The sequence below is a fragment of the Eleutherodactylus coqui genome, chromosome 6 (genome assembly GCF_035609145.1).
Source record: "Eleutherodactylus coqui strain aEleCoq1 chromosome 6, aEleCoq1.hap1, whole genome shotgun sequence".
Lineage (NCBI taxonomy): Eukaryota > Metazoa > Chordata > Amphibia > Anura > Eleutherodactylidae > Eleutherodactylus > Eleutherodactylus coqui.
In genome coordinates this window covers 96223028-96245199 of record NC_089842.1, presented here as the reverse complement: position 1 = coordinate 96245199, position 22172 = coordinate 96223028, and the positions used below count along the sequence as shown (strand labels likewise).

Below are 22172 nucleotides of genomic sequence, written 5' to 3'. Positions count from 1 at the left end.
TTCACAGACTGCTTCTCAAGCTCCCCTCACTCACACAGACTGTACCCTATAACCCCTCCGTTAAACAGACTTCTCCACATGGTCCCCCCCTTCTAACACAGACAAAGGCTGCTTCCTATGCTCATCTTCTACACTGCCTTCCACTGTCCAGTGCAGGAAGCTGAACACTGATAGTTCAGCTTCCTGTTTCTTAACTGCACTGATCATATAGATGAGTGCATGAAAGGAATGGTGAAAACTGTGCAGAACAATTCAGGAGCGTTCCACTGGATCGCTGAGGGAGAGCTCGGAGGGGCTGCACAACAGCAAGAGTTTTCCTGAGCAGAGAGAATATTTAAGCTGCACGACTCAGCTGCTATGAGGCTTAGAGGGAAACATTAGTGCCAGCGATGATCAGTTGATTGAAGGGGCCACTGCATCCTCATCATATATCATTTATTTACCAGGCACAGTGCCATATGTTCTGTAGTGGCTATGTCTTGTACTGCAACACATTCCTATTCAAGTCAATGGGTCTGATCTGCAGTACCAGCTATAGCCACTACTAAAATACAGCTTATACACAAACCCCCATACAGCTACTTCAACAGAAAACAGCAACAGTCTTGTAGGTTTTGACCCATATGACCACGGACCTCTGGCACAACTGAACACAGTGAGAACTCCTGCAGTTGTCAAGGTTCCCTTCCCCAGTACAGCCCACACCTATCTAGTCAATGTTATCCCTGAAGTGTACAAAAACGAGCCAACAATGTATCTGCCGGTATAAACAGGATACATAAGGGTGAACTAGCTCAAATGATAAATCGGCTTGTCTAAATGGACCCTCAGTAATGAGGACTTAATAGAACAGTTCAGAAGTGCTAATTGTTTTAATACCAGTGACTTCACACTTTCCTTGTATAGGTGCAATATGGAAGGAAGATGCAGAAAATATATTAACAGGTAATATAATTATCACTTCTAAACGAGTCTAAACGGAATCTACAGCCATGGAGTAAGTACAATACATGTTTTATTAGCATATAACACGGATTCGGATAATTGACATATTTTATGCTGAGTTACCATTAATATTTACACTCCAAGCAAACTTGCAATAAGGAAAAAAAATAATCTGACGAGGGCCAGGATATATACACGGGGTATATCAGGTGGCATAAAAGCACCGTCTAGATAAAATGAAAGCACATAAGGCAATAAAATATCACTGGCTGCTGGGTGTAACATTACCATACTGTACAACATCCAACGAGCAGAAGGTTGGAGGGCCATATATTCTTGTGAAAAATGTAGCCCCTTGCCACCACCAATCCAGTGCTATAGCCATTGGAGGGTAACTATTTCAAGTGTGTATTGGCAGTGATGTCATATTCAGATCTTTGACTACTATCTGGCCTACATAAAAGTTTAAAGGGGTTGTACAGGATTAAGAAACCATGGCAGCTTTCTTCCAAAAACAGTGCCACACCTGACACAGGTTCTGTGCCATATTGAGCTCAGCTCCATTCACTTCAATTGGGCTAAACTGCAATACAAGAGAAACCCATTGGTTGTTATGGTGCTGTTTTTGGAAGAAGGCAACCATGTTTTTCCTAATTCAAGACAACCCTATTTAACAGTACAGATTTGTTTTTAGCCAGGGTGAGTTCTAATCCAAGTATAAGATGTCTATGAGGGACCAATAGACATCTACTCTATAAAATTGGAAGATTGGAAGACTGACTTCTTAGCATTTATAGGCTGGCTGTAGATGGCTCAACGCAACACTAGATGACTGGCACTCTGAGCTTCTTGGCAACCATATTTTCTCTCAATGTCTAAAGCCTAGACAGGATTGGTTGATATGTATGGCACACTTCACCTACATAAATGTCGATATGCTTAATGCTGTATCTGAAACTGAGATAAAGCACCAACTTTAGCTGTAACCAGTTTACCAATCCTAGTGGACATGCCAAGCCAATGAACAACAAAATCCATCAGTTAATAGCAATGAACATACCAGTATATAATCCTATTATCCCCCAAATGTAAAACAAAAGGTATGTAATATATATATCACCATGAAGAAAATCTAACCAATCACAGCATTCGAATGCCATTTTAATAACTCTGTGACCCACATAGGGTTACATTGCATCACAAGAGATCAGGACTACAGTCTAATCATAGGTGTTTTAGCTTTCTATATACACTCAATATAGTATAAAAGAAGATATTTTGCAGTTTGGTTAGGTAATATAGACCTGGATCCATGCCGGGATGTAGAGCTGAGGAGTAGCTTGGCACTTTATAAATACAGAATAATGAACTATGAATACCGTTTAAAAGTTTATATTTAAGAATTCAATTTCCCCCCCAATGACCCTGTTACACTAGGTGCCAACTATATGGCGGAGCTGAAGTGGCACTCACCCACTGCTTTGTTGCATTTTAGTCCTTAAATTGAGCATATCATAGATACATACTGGTACATAGAAAAGAGCAAAAATACCCACTGCAAACTAAACACGTGCGTCCTTCTCTGTAGTCAGCTGAGTCTAGTCACGGGGCTCTGGTGTTTATCACCGCAGCATGAGAAACTATTTCTATATTTAAGACTGAAAGCATTATGCTGTTTCTATGTAACCTTGGTTAGCAATGCAGTTCATATCATTCTGGGCAATTATTCAAACCACAACGGATCCACATATCTGGGGCGGTCCATTTAATGGCTTTGGTGCTTTAAAAAAGAAGACAAGCCCTTATTCTTCCTTGCAGAGTTCTGAAGCTCTATGTACATCTTGGAGTTGCATGAAAGTTGATATGATGTGCTCATTGTTATAAGGGTAAGATGAGAGCCGGACAAAGTTGGGAGCTTCATTTCTAGTTCAGGGTAGAAGGAAGTTAAGGTAGAACACATACTGGCCCTTGCGGAAAGAGAGGATGCTGAATTCAGCCTTGCAGTTCCAGGTAAGCATGAAGATAGTCCTTCATCCACTTGGAAGGATATGGGCAATCATACAAACACATGAAGAACAGCATAGGGCTCATTTTGAGGACTCCTTAATAATGTGCAAGATTATTCATAATACTTTTCTGCCTTGAGAACTTGGCAATACATCAACATGGAGAAGATCAAGCCAAATACCTGCAAAGACAGGATGAAGAAATCAAGTTTATTTTTTGAACGTGTCCCATAGGCTTGGACATAAAAGTCCCAGGTGGCCTCACTCACCTGCACGATAAGAATACATATGCCGAAGATCTCAACAGAAGAAATGTTACTCCCGACCCATCGCTTCACTTTCTCATAGCAGGGCTGAAACATGAACAAAAACATTGCCTTCATAGACTGAAATATGATTCAAAGCAAAGCTCTGCTTTAAATAAATTTAGTTAAAGGCTATGTATACATTTGTATTATTCACTTTGTTTAGGAGTGTGTTTTTGGAAATAAAGACTTTTTGTAATTGGTTTACATTACAAATTTCTGATTATTCGATTTCTATGCTTGTATTGCTTTCCAAGGTACTGCAGACTGGAGGACTGAAATCTTACCAAATTCTTACCAACTTGTGCAGGTTCATTAGAGAAACCAGCTGATCAATGCTGAGAATGCCACTGAGCCAGAAACCTCAATGTAGGAAAACCACAGCTGCCGATCCCATTGAAAGCACTGCTTTGGCAAGCCCCGTGGAATGATTATCGGGGAAGGGCTTGAAATATAAGCCCTTCCCCGATAATCATCAATAGGTGTGAAAAAAATTAAAAAAAAAAAATTATACTCACCTTTCCTGCTCTCAGCCACATTCTCCTGTTGGCTCCACGGCACTACTACTGAGCTCTTTCAGCAGTCGGGGATTTAAAAATCCCCGCCTCCTGAAAGGGCTGTGCAGATTGGCTGAGGGCTCAGCCAATAGCAGCTACTGCTTAGCTATTGGCTGAGCGCTCAGCCAATCACACATAGCTCTTAACTATTCATTCATGAATAGCTAAGATGTAGCTATTCATGAATGAATAGCTGAGGGCTATGTGTGATTGGCTGAGCGCTCAGCCTTTCAGGTGGCAGGGATTTTTAAATCGCCGACTGCTAAAAGAGCTCAGTAGCAATGTCGGGGAGACAGCAGGAGGATGCGGCTGAGAGCAGGAGAGGTGAGTATAATTTTTTTAAAAATTTTTTCACACTTATTGATGATTATCGGGGAAGGGCTTATATTTCAAGCCCTTCCCTGATAATCATTCCACGGGGCTTGCCAAAGCAGTGCTTTCAATGGGATCGGCAGCTGTGCCGATCCCATTGAAAGCAATGGAATAGAATGCCGGGGACTTCTGCCACAACTGTGACAGCTGTGGCAGAGGATTCCTTCATCCCCGCGGTCCCCGCGGGGATGAAGGAAACTCCTGCCACAGCTGTTACAGCTGTGGCAGAAGTCCACGGCATTCTCCATCTCTTTTCAATGGGGCTAGCGCTGCTGCTGGCCCCATTGAAAAGACTGGCGATATGTCGGCGTGATGCCGATATCCCCGGCGTCATGCCGATTTCTTTCTTGCACTGCGATGCGAGACTTTAACTTTAGAATCGCATCGCAGTGGAGAAAATATCGCCAGTGGGTGGGAGCCCTTATTCTGCAGGGACTTAGTAGGCCGCCTGCAGACGAGCGGGTCGGATCCGGCAGCGAGAAATCTCGCCGCGCGATCCGACCCCAGAGCCTGCAGGGACGAGCGCGTACTCACCTGCGCCTGGCGGCTCCGGCTCTTTGATGTGCCGGCTGCCGCGCAGCCCGGAGCCGGCGGCCAGGTGAGTGCGTGCCCCGCAGAAAATTAGAACATGCCGCGGTTTGTTTGCCGCGCGAGATTTCGCGCGGCCAAACCGCGGCCGTCTGCATAGGAGTGCGTATTGTAATGCACTCCTATGCAGACTTTCAGCGGCGGAAATCCCGCGGGAAATCCCGCGGCGGGATTTCCGCTCGTCTGCAGGCGGCCTAAGATAAATGTGTATTGATTTTCCATGCCCAAAGGTAGCCTTTAAGTAGCTAATATTAAGCTACCTAAATCTGTGCATTAGAGAGTGCTTGAAGGAACCCAAATGCTCCTCTGCCACGTAAAAAGACAACAGAATTTAGTTGGAAGTCTGTTGCAGATTTTGTATTGTGGCCCTACTGCACACCAATCACTTCCAGAGCTGCCATCGAAATTCTGCAAACTGCCTCTTGAAATACATTATTGTGCTGACACAACAGTCACAGAAAATCCAAAATATTGGGATTTTACTTGTATGTCACAAGTTGCATGTGAGTTTTCCACCAAAGCCATCAATGTAAGGCCGGTGTCACACGAGCATATGCTACTGTAAATAAGGGCTCATGTCCATGACTGTTTTCCCCGCATATCACGTGTTTTGCATGATACACAGAGAATGGAGGTAATGAAAGTCAATGGACTTTCAATGTTCCATGCACACCAGCTTGTGGCACTGCATACCCATACACAAGAGAAATAAATCGCAGCATGCTCCATCAATGGAGTTCATATTCATGCAAGTTTTGCATGACTTGCAATGCACAAAACTCGCGTGAGATTCACGCTTGTGTGAATGTAGCCTAAGGCTATGCTCACATGTAGCAGAGTCTGCAGCATTTCCGCAAGAGAAACAGAGTCAAAATTTGCACGGTTGGTGTGGATTGTGGCTCAAACTCAGCTGTGTATTTGCAGCTGATTTCAGCAGCCACAGCACTCCCCTCAGCTTAAAAGTCTTTGTACTGTCATCGCATCCTGGCAGCCTTTAGTGAGCGCAGCGCTGTCAGGTAACCGCATTTCCGTATCACCTGACTAGTGGCATGGCGCTCACTAGAAGGTGCCAGGATGCGCTGCCACTGCAAAGACGTCCAAGATGATTGGAACGCTGTGACTGCTGAAATCGGCTGCGGACATGTAGTGATACCTGTTTACAAAGGCTATGAAACCCAAGTGGTGCAGTGATAGCGCCATGAGACAAGTGTGGGAGAATAAGAACTGGGTGTAGCAGGCAGACACATTATAGAACAGATGTGGGCAGCAGACAATGGCAGAGCGAGATGGACTGCTCACAACATTCCTGGCTCCCGAGTCTAGAATTAACCATGTCCCCAAGCTAGAGCTCAGCCAGACTGAGACAACGCGGAACGGTTTAGGTTGACCAGGCTTAATATATGCAAAACATATACTATAAACATACAGCTAAATCCAAATCATCTCATTTAGTGCGGATGGAACATAAAAATAAATTAGTTGGCATAAATAACCTGCCATATTGTTCATAGCTTCCTATTATCCATCACAAGCTTGCAGACAGCTTGTGTTCTACTTTGGCAGTGCAATTTTACTACAGATCGTACAGTAAATACTGTAATATAGGACAATGCAAAATTGTCAGTTTAGAATAAAATTCTAAATGGAGCATGCATTCTCAAATGACATTTTTTACATCATCAATTGTACCCCTTACCAGGGGTCTTCCAAGGCAAACATCTTAGCAGCTCTGCGTGTCATTGTGTCCGGTTAATGCACTTAAGAACCTGCAGTGATGTCATCAGGTGGTACTGATGTCACAGGTGCAGGAAGTGAATCTAAAAAAGGGACCTATACTCTCCTGTCAATTGCCACCCACTACCTGCTTTTTACTGATCAGACAAATACTAAATACTATATATTGTACATAAACGCATCATCCTCTTCCATTCCCCTCCACTGAGGCACATCTATTCCTAAAAGATCCACTATTTCACATACCGATCAAATGTACACAGTGGGGTACAAGATCAGAGTGAGAGTAGAGTGAGAAGTCCAAGAAGCCCTGAATACTATATGTGGCCTGCATATTCCAAATTAGCTGCCTTGCGCTACATAAATATAGTCCTTCTGCTGGTTACTGTATCCTGAATTGGGAGTGCTTAGTGACATAGATGACTGGTAGAAGGCATGACTTCAAGGTCCTGAGAAACGAATGCAAAACCCGCAATATGGCTTGTCACCGACCATGTGTTAGAGTGTCCCATGGACCCCCACAAACATCAAGGCACAGGTCATAAAGATATCTTGAGTGCCTATATGTCACTCCATTAAGGACACTTATACAAGTATCGGCATATTTCCACAACACACAGTGGAATTTTCCACAGTGGAAATCTACCCCAAGATCCATGTGTCTACTTGCAGATTTGCCGTGGAATTAAGCCATTTTCAAATTGGCATCAAAATCCAGACATGCACATTCTGGTGCACAGTCTTCTGCATGGCAGAAAGCTCAGCTGTGTATTGCGGCTGTTAGGTCTGGCAGATGTGGGCGTTGTTCTGTGAATCTGTGATTGCCTTTTTTCCAGCACATCCATGGTTTAATTGGTTCTGCCTCTTCCACCCAGCTGCAGATTGTTGGTCATCTCTTCACCACTATATATAGAGGCCTGAGACCTAACAGCGCCTGCTGCAGTGTTTGTGTATGAGTCTTCACATATGCACGTGTCGCAGCTGCGCCTGTTTGCAGTTTATGCTTTGTCTTTAGTTTGCTTAAAGGGGTTGTCCCGCGAAAGCAAGTGGGGTTATACACTTCTGTATGGCCATATTAATGCACTTTGTAATGTACATTGTGCATTAATTATGAGCCATACAGAAGTTATTCACTTACCTGTTCCGTTGCTAGCGTCCTCGTCTCCATGGTGCCGTCTAATCATCAGCGTCTAATCACCCGATTAGACGCGCTTGCACAGTCCTGTCTTCTGTCTTCTGAATGGGGCCGCTCGTGCCAGAGAGCGGCTCCTCGTAGCTCCGCCCCATCACGTGTGCCGATTCCAGCCAATCAGGAGGCTGGAATCGGCAATGGACCGCACAGAAGACCTGCGGTCCACCGAGGGTGAAGATCCCGGCGGCCATCTTCACAAGGTAAGTAAGAAGTCACCGGAGCGCGGGGATTCGGGTAAGTACTACCCGTTTTTTTTTTTTTATCCCTGCATCGGGTTTGTCTCGCGCCGAACGGGGGGGCTATTGAAAAAAAAAAAACCCGTTTCGGCGCGGGACAACCCCTTTAAGTACTTTTAGCTTGGTCCTGAACTTGCTCACTCATTGGTTCTGCAGACGGCGTGGTGCTATCCAACTTCCTGGTGATCAGTCCTGACAGGCTTAATCAGCGCCTAGGTTCCTGCACAGGGCTGCCCTTGTCAGGGCGAAAACTCTATTGTTAATAGGCAGGGACTTTCCATCTCCTGCTTCCAGCATAGGGCTAGATCTCCTGGTCACCTTGCATTCCAAGTCACGCCTTCCAGCGGTGAGCATTTGGGTTTCCAGAGTCGTCTGTCTGCCCTGCTGGTCTGTTCCATCTACTGGTTGGGCGACACAGTGGATCCACATCAAATCCTTAACAGTGGCCAATTCCGTGTCAAAGCTTCAATAGGGCATGTGCATGTGGTGGAATCCAATTCTGATTTTTCCAAGTTCTTCCGAAAGCTGTGGCAGAAATCCGCAGCTGAGCTGCTGATTTGTGCCGTGGCTTTTTGGAAATAGGACCGCAGATCCACACGCAGATTTAGCAGTTTTCAATGGACATCTGCATGTGGATGCAAATTCTGCATGTAAATGACACAGAATCTACATCAGAAGATTTGAAATCTAGTTGCAAAAAAAATTCTGTGCTATATAAGTTATGGCATGGATTCCCACTGCAATGCGGATTTGCTGTGGAATTTGTTGCTGATCTACTCCAAAGATCCACCCTGTGAACATGCCCTTAGACACCCCAAGATATCTTTACCTAGAGGAAGCAAGTGGGAAAAATGTCCAAGATCACAACATCTCAGGACCCTAAGTAATTAAAGGGTTGGGGGTGCAAAGACAGCCATATTTCTAACACATTCTGCCACTTGTGGGGTAAATTTAATTAGAAAATTGTTCACCGCTGCGTCTACAAATCTTCATGGCCCGAAGCCATTAGATATTTGATGTATATTTTACATGATTAGCTTCAACACATGGAAACCCACACAACGTAAAGGGTTCTGTCACCAGCAGGGTACATTTTAAACTTGCCCCATAATGCTCCTTGCCATATTACCCAAAATCTGCACGTGTTTATAAGAGCAAGCATGTATTGCATTTTTGTAAAAACTCACTTTTAATAGCACCCGCGGTCTATTCATGTCGTCCTGCCTTGAGTCACGGAGGCAGGCTGCCTGATCCCAAGTCCCACTATCTGGCCTTTCATTATGCCATCCCGTGTTCCAGCGCCTCCCCTCTCCGCTGAAGTCAGTGACTTAGGGTTCAGGCAGCCTTTCCCCGGGACTGTCTGCCTCCAATGAACGCAAAAAAATAGAACACGCAACAAGTTATTTCGCTCATGTATATAACTCCATTCAAAAGAATGGGGTTTGTATTTGTGTGACACTTGTGCATCTCTCAAGGCACCAATCTTGAGTGAGTTTCTTGGCCGTGAGAACCCGGCCTTAAGCACAGATATTAGAGAGGAGAATATTAAGATATGCAAGGGTAGATTTACGGAGAAAGTCGGTTGAAGACCCACATAGACGCTACGGCACCAGCCACATTGGTTGTCACCAAGTCTTGCCAAAAGCAGGAACTATATATCCGAATAGAATTTATAAGATAACTCCAGCCCTTTTATTTACTGGTACATGTTTGATTTCAGGGGAAAACGTTCTTTAGACCTTGTGCTATTATATGGATAAGGACGCAACAAAGTGAAAAACAAAAATAGAGAACACTTGGACAAAGGGTGAAGAAACAAAACAATATGTACCGTGAACACGTAGCAGTGTATTTATCAGAAGGAACATGAGGCAATCCCCTCAGGAATAAAAAGCAGAATCAATCCATACAATAGACTAGTACACAGCAGACAGAATGGATTCAGGCTCTAATTAGTGCAGTACGTGTCACCGGCTGTGCACTCCATTAATGTCGCTGCTGCACATATGGGGCCGGAGAATGCTCTACCTTTCCCAGCTGATTAATACATTAAAAAAAAATTAAGCAGTCCTTACAAACCCAACAGGTCATGTTTTCAGGATATACTATAGAGACAACACCTGTGGCAATGTCTCAGGCACTTACAACCATGACATCACCTGTGCAATGCTAGGGAAATCCTGAAAACCTGACCCGTTGGGGTGTTGTGAGGACTGGAGTTGGGAAACACTGATAATTATATTTCTTTTATAAAATGATGGCATCAATTTATTGCCACATCCAACTTGTCAAAAATTGGTCTGTGTAAGGGTCCTTTTACACGGGCCAATCATTGTTTTGATTCTCGCTGGATCGCAAGAATTTAAACCATAATGAGTCACTTTATCATAATGAACTCTTCTATGACGCAAGAAAATTATCCAAATTGTGTATAACCCTATGGCAAGAGTTATGAGATTTTAACCACGGTATATGAAGAGTTAAAGTGCATTTACACCACAAAGATGATCGCTCAAAAGATGGCTCTCAGCCACTCAGTTGCTGTTAACAGCTTGCTCCCAAAACCCCCCAGAGCAGGGCAAGAGGTGAAATAAACACAAATTTGGTGGGAAAGCTCTTAGCCAAGCAAGGGTCAAAAGGGCAGCGCAGTGCTAATGATTAAAATTCCATACATTTCATACAGTGTTTCCATATTTTTGTCCACCCCCTGTACTTCATAATAAAAGTCGACTATGATAAATGTGGATATTGTAGTCATTTGTGCAGCTTGTTTTTCAGAAACATCAGAGGTAAGCAATACATAACTAGGTTTACAGAGAGATGTGTGAATATCCAAAAAAAAAGAGTCCAGTCTGATGGATACCCATGAAGACACACAGTTCTTGTTAATACACTTCCAGGAATATCCACCAGAACATTGTTGTCGAGCGATCCAACGCAGAGGTTGATGGCATTTTCGCAGTCCAGATTGTTTGCAAGTAAATAGCGCTGTTTCATGAACTCGATGACATCAGTGTTACTCGCACCAGCTAGAATAGACTGGAGTGTATTCTCGAAGAAATGTCCACCCATTTTTATTTGAGGTTCTGGTAAAAATTTTATTTTTTGCCCAAAGCAACCAATCAGAGCTCACCTTTCATTTTACCAGAGCTCGTTAATATATGAAAACTGAATTCTAAATAGTTAGTATGGGCAGAAAGGACATTCTTACAATAAAACAGCTTGATACATTTCCTCCAATGACGAAACAGGGGGACATAATCTTCACTTGTTCAATCAGGGGGAACGTGAGTGTCATTGACGAAATAGCAGGGGCACATAATCTAGTAATAACATAGTTACTATATAACATCTCTTACTGTATATCCACTCTTCAGAGACATTACTAATATAGCATCCTGCCTAGCACAATGTCACCTTGCCCTCTCCCGCTTACATTTTGACTATTACAATATATTATGAAAAACAGGATCCACGGCTTGTAGAAGACTCATATAATGTACACAAAGTATTCCGTCATTGATCATGTACAGCCTCGATTGTCTGCCAAAATGTATATTAAGTTGAACTTGGCAGATGTTTTCATGGTGTTTGCCAATGACATTGATAGTGAATGTGTGTGCCAAGTGTTATATTGTGTATTTAATAATACATAGGAATATCCGGGCACTATCAGCTTGTCTTCTAAGATTCCTCAGCTCTTTCCTCAAGTCGTTTTTGTGTAACAGTATAAGCCTCTGCTTCTGCTGTGTTTTTCAGAGTGGAAGATTTAAAGGGGCTGCCCAGGATTAGAAGAGAGTCTGTTTTTTTTCTAGAAACTCAAGTCCATAATGGTGCTATCACGTTGGGATCTACACTGGGGATCCCCACGGCTGAATTGCTCTATCTCTGGATGGAACCGAACAGCGTTCGGCGGACCCCATTGGCTATAATAAAGAGAGATGGGAGACGCCGCAGGCCACGGTAGCACGTTTAGGCCACGCAGGCTGGTCACAGTTGTACAAACAACATGCGACTGGTGTTGCTGTGCTGAAAAACTATGTGGTACATTTGGCTGTTACACTGGTTACATGACCGAACCAATCTAACGTTGAGCTACTAGTGTACCTAAAAATGAAGACTAGAGGGGTCCAAATACCATACATTATGCCAACCCAAACCATAATCATGGGAGTAGGATCGGTGTGATGTTCCCTTGTGAAGGCCTGTTCATGGTGTTGCCCATGTGGTCTGCTGACCAATCTTCATCATTGTGTCTGAGAGAAAAGCTGGATTGTATCCAAGCTAGAGGCGACCCAATAGGGTAGTAGAGCCTACATCCCCGCCTATATCACATCTTGTATCCAAGCTAGACGTGGTACAACAGGATACTAGAGCCTCCATGCTCTCCCGTATCACATCTTGTATCCAAGATAGAGGTGGTACAACAGGATACTACAGCCCCCATGCTCTCCCATATCCCATCTTGTATCCAAGCTAGAGGCAGTACAACAGGGTACTAGAGCCTCTATGTCCACCCCTATCACATCTTGTATCCAAGCTAGAGGTGGTACAACAGGGTACTAGAGCCTATATACCCCCCCTATAACATCTTGTATCCAAGCTAGAGGTGGTACAACAGGATACTAGAGCCTTCATGCTCTCCCGTATCACATCTTGTATCCAAGCTAGAGGCAGTACAACAGGATACTAGAGCCTCCATGCTCTCCCGTATCACATCTTGTATCCAAGCTAGAGGTGGTACAACAGGGTACTAGAGCCTCCATGCTCTCCCGTATCACATCTTGTATCCAAGCTAGAGGCGGTACAACAGGATACTACAGCCTTCATGCTCTCCCATATCACATCTTGTATCCAAGCTAGGGGCAGTACAATAGGGTACTAGAGCCTCCATGTCCACCCCTATCACATCTTGTATCCAAGCTAGAGGTGGTACAACAGGATACTAGAGCCTCCATGCTCTCCCGTATCACATCTTGTATCCAAGCTAGAGGTGGTACAACAGGATACTAGAGCCTCCATGATCTCCCGTATCACATCTTGTATCCAAGCTAGAGGCAGTACAACAGGGTACTAGAGCCTCCATGCCCGCCCGTATCACATCTTGTATCCAAGCTAGAAGTGTAAATGGACTGATGAAGGAGAGCTTATACTGTCCTGAACAAGCAGTGCAATGTTCAGCTGTAATGATTACTACAGATTAGTGTTCGTCCACATTTAGGACATATGTTGGTGGTGACAACCATCAGGTTTGATAACTCGCTGTTAAATCACTCTGTCAAAATCTCGCTCCAAATCTATCACTAAACAAGAATTACTGCAAAAGGCATCTTCTTGCCTCCAGTTTCTTTGTCATATACCGTGCCCTTGCGTACCACCACGGTCACACTACAGGTTTATATTCAGTGGAAGAGTTATTTAAGAGGTTGATGAGGCTGATCTACACTTTTATTCACTAGGTAGAGCGGTATAAATCAAATGCATTTTCCTTATCAAAAAGCCAAAATCTGCTGCACCGAGAGGTTTACGGCTAATTACTCTGATTGATGACTGTTCCGGCACTGCAGCGATCTGCCATATCTAACATATCCACTGTCAGGTGAGCTGGAAAGATTTATATATGGATTTAGGGTAACTGAGAAGTAACCTAAGCCTGAGGGATAATCCATGATCTTGACCTCACCACAAGTAACTCGACTAAACATCTACCTCTGACTTTCTAGGAACAAGTCTAGGAAGGTATCACTGCTCTGAAGAGATCTAATATTTGCTGATGATCCACCACCAGATACTAATTATTATATCAACACAGGTAACATGCTGGATGATGTCAAGAGTTCCTTCATCAATTTCAGTCTTTATTGTAGTTCCGACTCATGAACCAGAAAGCCCAGGATTACAGAGCTAAAGATCTCATCTAAATAAGTACCTTCCTTCTGAATATATGAGATGACTGACAAGGTAGGTACCATACATCACTGGAGCCCTCCAGACCTATTACTTAGAAAGTTGGTCAAATGCTGCTAGTATAATAGCTTACAGGCGGTGCAGGACACATAGTAGGACCTAAGGGGGCCAGTATATTACATGTGTAATGACAAGAAGCAAAGGTGACATACTGTAGTTGATACTTGAGGGTAATGAAAAACATATTTATTTTTATTCATCCAGAAACAGTGCCACTCTTGTCCATAGGCTGTTTCTGGTATTGCAGTTTATTCCTATTGAAGTGAGTGAGGCTGGCATGCATTATAGAAGCAAGCCATAGACAAGAGTGGTGCTGTTTTTGGAATAGCAGAATCTTTTTTTTAATCTTATGAACCTCTTTAGGGTAGAAATCAATTGAATGCCATGCAGTAGTAAAGGGGATTCCACAAACTGGGCGAAATTTTCTAAATTTCCCTAACGTTTCCACTTATTGCCATTATTCCAAACATCTGTCTAAATAGTCCAACTGAACTCCTGTACCTTCCTTTTGCCGACCTGCGCCACCCCTGTTTCTCAGCCAGCTTTAAATTTTCACATTGTCATTTAAAATGGCCATCGGGGAGTGCAAAAACTACATCTCCCACAATGCCCCACTGCCAGTTACTGACGAAGGCGCATTCACAAGTGTACAAACTGTGTCATTCCAGAAATTGAAGGCACTGAGCATGCCTGACCAGTAAGACAGTGGAGCATACAGGACGTAACCACTAGATACCAATGGAGAACTAAGCTTGGGGGGAGGCCACAGGTACAGGACTTATAAAATTATTTTGCAAAATTATATATTATCGCCTTATAAAGTGTATAACTTTCACTTAAAATCACCGGAAAATCCCTTTAATGCGCTGCAAAGAACAGGATGTGGTCTTACGACGTGTAAGAGGTCATGCAATGGCATAGTAACAGCAGGAATACTGTTAGTCCTTGCCACAGGTACTCGAACTTATCATCCAGCATGGGCCTAAGGTTAAGTTCACACATAGTGGAATTGCTATAGAATGCGAGACGAAATTCTACAGCAATGTACAGTACAATGTAAGTAAATGGGGTTTTAACAAACCCCATTCACTTACAGCAGAAAGAATCTGCAGTGGAAGATAGTCATGATGTGGATTTCCAAATCCACAGCATGTTCTATTTGTTGCGGAGATTCCTTGGATTTTCACTGTGGAATTTACTCACTGTAACACAATAAGTGAATTCTGCAGTGAAAACGTGGATTTTGGGGTGGATTTACTCTGTATTGTGTGATCATACCCTTAAGATTGAAAATGTTTAAGGATTTCCCCAACTTAATGACATGTCATATAGAAAGACTAGACTGCTTACATCTTTCCACCAAGTGCTGGGGTTGCTTTGGCAGGTAGGACTCTGTTCCATACAGCAAGAGTGGGGCACGAGTGAACTATTCCGCATTTCCAGCCAATCGGTGAAGTTCTTCACTCCGCAGCATCGAAACTGTAAGATTAAAGGAAACAATAAGAAAGCTGCTCCAGTAAGTCAACATGTACTAAATTCTGGAAAGTTGATATACAGCAGGGACCTTTGAATGGACATGGCCCAATTGCTTGCTCAATCAATGCTGTTTTATATTAGCTCTATTGAGCTTTGTTAATTGCCCACAGTATGTGGTATTATTTAGGCACTATATGCCGATACTGTATGTGCTCCATATAGCATTGCTAATTGAGCACTGTATGATGGTATTATGTAAGTACAGTACTATATCCTGGTATAGTATGTGCTCTGCATAGCATTGTGGGGTTAGGGGGCAGACTTATAGCTCCTTGAACTGCAAATAAATTCTGAAATGCTAACTTGAAAGGAGGAGTATATATCATGTTGGCGAAAGTATTGGGCCACATGTAGGTGGTAATGAAATTCGATTTTATTCACATGTTGCAATAAGGTGTTGGGCCACCTTAGGCCTCAATGACTGCAGTAACCCTCCTAGGCATGCTTTCCACCAAATTCCAATAGATGTGTGGAGGGATTTGCCTCCATGCCTTGAAGAGAGTTCAGATAGTGATGCAGGGGATGATGGGCATGTTGGACATGCACTGATACCGCAGTCTAGTTCATCCCAGAGATCCTCGATGGGATTGAGATCTGGACGTTGAGGTGGCCAATGAAGTTTGCAGACATTCTGCTCCTCAAACCAAGCCTCAACACTGCGTGCTGTATGGCATGGTGCTTGGTCATGTTGGTAGAGATACGGAGCTGTATTAAAGTATTGCCACAGGGTAGGTAATGCCAAATGGTCTAGAATGTCTTTGTACCCATTGGCAATAAGGGTAGACTTCACTATAACCAATGGTCTTATTCCCCCCCATATGATTTCTATATCACCTGACAGCAGCCTTAGCTATATGTTACCTATGTGGTCGCACAGGGCACTAGCCACCAGTTTGTGTAGACAAATGCAGGCTGGAGTGATCAACTCCTTTGTGCAGCCCGGCCAGATCATCTACTTCCTTCGTACGGCAGTGTCTTGTGGAGATACATGAATCATCTTCCTTCTGGCTCGGTTTCCTCTCCCCTAATGTTTCAAGGTGCCATTACCAGCCTATTAGCCCTCTTGCAACACAATTGCTTAGTTCTGCTACTGTATTTATGTTATGAGCTTGGTTCTGTGGCTGCATTTATGTTAGTACCTTGGTTCTGATATTGTATCTATGTCCTGACATTGGTTCATGCTGTATTTATATACTGAGCTTGGCTCTGGTACAGTATTTTTTTCACTGAGCTAGTAAGGATGAAGCACTGCTCCGCTCTCCCTCTTACAGTCTGCAGTGACTTTGAGCTGCTATCTATTACATGGATATGCTGCTATCTTGCTGCACAAGCAGAATACAGGTAGACTGCCTATCAATGCAAAATATATGTTTTTTTCTCATGACCGGAGGGGAGGGGGAGCTCAGGGAGCCATCTAACTTAAGGCTGGCCCCCTTCCTGCCTTTGTTCCTCGACCTTCCCAGGGGTAGCAGAAAGAAGGCGGCAGCAGCTGCTGTACGTGTAATGAACAGCGCAGTGATGCAACATGAATAGGGAATACTGCTGTTGCCACCAGCTGAAGGCTCTGACAAGGAGTGGGAGCACGGGTTACATTTTCTATGACCCTCTGATTAAGGTAGCGACTTTGCCCGCAAAACAGGTCGCATGGCTAAATACTGCAGTGCAAACCTGTGACCTCGCCATCTGATAGTAGTCGATGCGATGCTGTTGCAGTTTGCAAGTAACCACAACCTGCAGATGGGAGGAATTCTAAAAGCAATAGATTTATTACGATCTGCAAGCTGTGGGCACAGATACTTGTAAGCAATGTGATCGCATTGATTTCTGCAATCCTTGGGCGCATGACCTCGGAAGTTGCAGTCAAAATTGCTGTGTAGCCTTAGTTAGTGGCTTTGATATTGACAACGGATAAGTTCTCCTTTAACTATTATAGGCCGTGGATCTATAATGTGCGCTATGCTAGGCTCTGATTCTTTGCCTGAAATGACTGTATCATACATTTTTATGCCATTTCTATAGTAACTTTCTGCAGTTTCACTTCCACTACTGCTTTCGAAAATGTCAGACATGCAAATCGGTCAGGAGTAGAGCAGTGAAGCACATGTCTGCAGCTAATCTATGCCCCAATACTGATAAAGCATTTAGAAAGAATTTCCACTATCTTCAGTTTATTTCAATATTCTACATTTCCCATTCTCATCCTATCTGACTACAGATGACACCACAAGCTCCCATACATCATAGTCCAGTTCAATGGGGATTAGCGGGATTGTGGGATTTGTTAACCACAAATTACATGACAAGAGCACTCCATGAGTAATGGATCATGTAAAGTGTACGAGTTTGAGTTTGCCACCGTCTACGGCAATGCTCAGACTGATTGTTTTTATTATCCATAGATTTACTCTGCGCTGATGTACTGGGAACTTCAGAGAATTGGTTTTTCAAGGCATTCATATTTCATATTTGCCTTGAGATTTATTAGATTTGCAGTGGCAGGCTTCAAGGGATTCGTTTTTTGATTATTTTTTAAAGAGGTAGTACAACACCAAAAGCGGTTCAGAATGTATTTCAAAAATAAACTGCCTTTATAGAGGTTGGAGCTAAAATTTTGGCTACCTGGTGCCACCACTAGGGGACGCTCAGGCGTTTACTGCATAAGATTTATACACTGAAGTCAATGGGAAAGACATGGGTAAGGTATACCTCAGTCTGTACGATGTCCCACGCATTGGTCAAGCCAAGATTTCCCGCTGTCTGATAGAGTGACAGTCCTTTCTTTAGGTCCTCTTGTGCATATTTGTGGAACTGTGTAAGGAAACAGGGGAAATGGTTATGCAATTCAGTAGTCCACAGTGTAAGACATCACAAGCTACTTCTTCATATTTAATTTTAAAGGAGCTCCGTGTCATTGCGACTCTTAAGGTTAGTCATGTAAAGTGTTGGTTACTTGCCCACATACATGTTCAATAGTACTGAAGACCATCACTATAAAACAGGGCCACCATCTGAAATATCTAAAGCCTCTGAACTCCGTATTGTGTCCAACAACCTCCATGTCATACCCTATTGTGTATGTTTAAGTCCTTATACATGGGACCATTGTTAGGTACTAAAGCGACCAACAGTCGTCCCAGTGATAATTGCTCCTGTGCTTTTACACAACAGTGATTATCACTTATTGAATGGAGGTAGACCACGCCAGAGGTCACTCCAGCCACCCAACTCCTTTCAGAGTGAACAGGCAGTTCTTCATAGATGAACGACTGCCTGTTTACATAGACCAAGATTGAATGGCGAACGATAATTATCATTAATCATTGAGTTGTTGGCAGAATTTATACTGAACGATAATTGTTCAGATTCCCGCAAACTAGCTAAAATCTGAACCATAATGGTTCTGAGTAAAGGGGCCCGTTGGTGGGTACCTAATGACGGCTTTTATACTTGAAATAATGGAGAATAGTATAACCTTTTATCATATATTTAATGGGTCTATGAAACTGATAGGTAGCAAGTGGGTGACTGGGGGTGAATGTGGCCCCTTATTTGCTGGGCTTCCTGACAGCTATACCACTTGTACTGCTCTGATGGCTATACAATACAACCAATGCCAAGGAATTCGAAGGATGAAACAGAACTAGAGAAAAACTTTTTAACCCATTTAGGACCAGCCACTGTATATATATGGCGGCTGGTCCTGGGCTTAGAGGACCACCGATCGTAAAAATACGGCGGTGCTCTAAGTCTCCTGCCTCTGCAATCAGTCAGAGACAGGAACGGGTTATCAGCTGTTAGTGACAGCTGACAACCCGGAGCAGAAGGCAGGAGGGGTTTTTAACCCTTCCTGCCTTCTGCTTCCCCGATATCCAGTGCTCAATGAGCACTGTCTGGGCAATGTGAAAGTAAGAAGTTCTTTCACTACGGGAGCCTCGGGGGGTCATCTGACCTCCCGGGATTCCCTGCTACTGCAGAGCTGGAGGGTCAGACTTAGACCCTGGCAGCTCTGCAAGTGACTAATGTCACCACAGGGGTTGCTTTCCCCTATAATTAGGGCTCCTATGGACGCCCCAGCTACAGTGGGAAAATGTCAAATAAAGTTAAAAAAAAAAAAAAAGTGAGTGTCCCCCAGAGGTCTTATATGACGTCATGGGGGACACAGATAGTAAAAAACACAATTACATAAATAAGTAAAACAAAATAACAGAATAAAACAACAATACATACATAAGAAAGAGAATAACACAAAGCAGACGCCAACAAAAACCGTCACCGTATGCGCCCTATAAACCAAAACCATACATACTATATATCAAAACGTCCGAAATAAATAGAGGAACCCATTTCCATACTTTATTTTAGTGTAAATATAAAAATAATTTTTTTAAAAACTATAAATGTTAAAAAAATCATTTTTTTTAGCATTTTACCCCCAATAAAACTGAAAAACGGAAAAAAAAGTCAGTGAAAAATATATTAAAAAAATAGTCCTATATGTCACGGAAAAAAAAACGCAGCAAAAATAATTTTGGTAACTAAAGGAAAAAAAATACAGCAGTAAAACCGCCACATGGGTAAAATCCCTACAAATTGTCTGGTCCTTAAGGTACAAAACAACCTGGTCCTTAAGGGGTTAAGGATATATTTGCATGTAAATTCTGTGGCAAATTCAACATCCAAAACAGAGTCAAAACTCATTGGTACTTATTTTGTCCCAAAATCAGCTTGGCAGTAGAAAGAAGTGGAGAGCGCCACAGGTCGATCCAGTCCACACAAAAAACGCTGTGTGGATGCGGTCACAGAGTGTCTTTTCCTCAGTGCTCCAATCCTTCAAAATAAAGGAGAGCTGCAGATACAGGCTGGGGGTTCTAGAGGAAGAACTCCCCCAGATATAATGAAGAAAGAGAGAAAAAACAAACCATCAGAAAAAAGAGATCCGCGCTCACAGAAAAAATGCACTGAGGACAAATTCACATGTAGACAGTGGTGAGATGAAACACTTACTTGGAAGGAGGGGGGTATGATGCACAAATGCCCCCTCCTCAGAGTGTCCACCACAAGGTATAAAGCTAGGCTTCAAGTCACCAGATGATTCTCCAATCGTTTGAGATCAAACAGAACTTTTAATACGGCAACGCGTTTCGGTGCAGAATAGAGCACCTTTCTCAAGCCATTAATGGCTTGAGAAAGGTGCTCTATTCTGCACCGAAACGCGTTGCCGTATTAAAAGTTCTGTTTGATCTCAAACGATTGGAGAATCATCTGGTGACTTGAAGCCTAGCTTTATACCTTGTGGTGGACACTCTGAGGAGGGGGCATTTGTGCATCATACCCCCCTCCTTCCAAGTAAGTGTTTCATCTCACCACTGTCTACATGTGAATTTGTCCTCAGTGCATTTTTTCTGTGAGCGCGGATCTCTTTTTTCTGATGGTTTGTTTTTTCTCTCTTTCTTCAAAATCAGCTTGGCGTATTTGCAGCTAATTTCAGAAGATACCTCGTTCTCCTCACCTCCGAAGTCTTCACATTCTCGGCGCTTCCTTCACTAGGCACCCGGCAGCATCTAATGAGCACAGCAGCACTGGTAACTTCCACATAACCTGACCAGTGGCGTTGCGCTCACTAGAGGTTGCCAGGTGCACGATGCAGGAAGCGCTGACAGAGCGAAGACTTTAGAGGTGAGGGGGAGCGCATATCTTCTGAATTCAACTATGGAAGCTGAGCTGATTTCGAGTCTAAATCCGATCGATGGTGCATATTTTGACTCTGTGTCTTTTGTGAAAGTGCTCAGAATTTTTCCACTGCGGAAAATTTGTAGCATTAACGCTACGTATAAGCATACCTTAAATGCCTTATTTAATAAAAAAGGGTCCCGTCATTCAGGACCCCTCATCTATTAACCAGAACAGAGAGTAGCTGGAAAGAGTATCCCTTGCAACAGCCCAATGATTTCAGTTGGAACTGTGTAATGCTTTATTCCCCTGTAGTGGCTTTGGAAAGAATTTGAACACCTGCTTCCAGGTTCTCCCACAGATTACAGCTGATTGTTGGGGGTCCAATAGTAGGACGCCACGTGGTCCGCTTATTCTCAGGGAATCCTTCTAACAAAAAGTCCAAAGCAAACAACTACATTATTGAAATTCATCTTCAGTGACAAATAGTTTTTTAAAACTTTCTTCTGTCCATTTTAGCCATCTCTTCTCAGTCTTAGGGCTACGGTATATTTTGCTGATTGGAATATATCCCTTGGCGTCTACATAAAAGCAGATCCAGTCCAAGAAGGACACGTTGTAGGACTATGGAAATGAACATAGTTACAACACCACACTGGATCTTATGGGTGACAATATACAGTAAATTTTCATGAACATGTCATAGTCCAGCAAGGGCACAGTCAGGCACCTCTTTCCAACATACAACTGTAAAGTAATCTATAATCTCATTAGTGAATTTAATATAGTTTTCAGTGGCATCTGATAATCCAAGACATTTGCAAATCAGCCCTCTCATGCCGGATTAAAGGGATTGATTGCAATGAAACTAAGTCTGTGTGTTTCTGAATGCGCACAGAGGAGTTGAGAACCTCCGGATACACTGATATGTGAAAAATATTGGCATCTCCTTTTAAAAGTCATTTTCACAAAATGATCTGCAGTGTCACATCTTGTAAATTTGATAGCTGAATGAGATCTTTCGCATATGGGTTTTCAAGGATCATAAAATGTCATTTTGTTTT

General features: G+C 43.1%; 1 protein-coding gene across 2 annotated transcripts in view; it reads right to left on the bottom strand.

Annotated features, from left to right (window-relative positions):
* Positions 1-997: 997 nt before the first annotated feature.
* The window catches only part of LOC136632390 (tetraspanin-4-like), a 97787-nt gene continuing 76612 nt past the window's right edge, over positions 998-22172 (bottom strand). For both annotated transcript variants that reach the window (XM_066607221.1, XM_066607220.1), the window contains 4 exons: positions 18145-18246; positions 15253-15381; positions 3221-3304; positions 998-3133 (listed from right to left, as the gene is read on the bottom strand). In XM_066607221.1, the coding sequence (XP_066463318.1) occupies positions 3065-3133; positions 3221-3304; positions 15253-15381; positions 18145-18246 (384 nt within the window). In that variant the 3' untranslated portion in view covers positions 998-3064. The remainder of the gene's footprint in view (positions 3134-3220; positions 3305-15252; positions 15382-18144; positions 18247-22172) is intronic.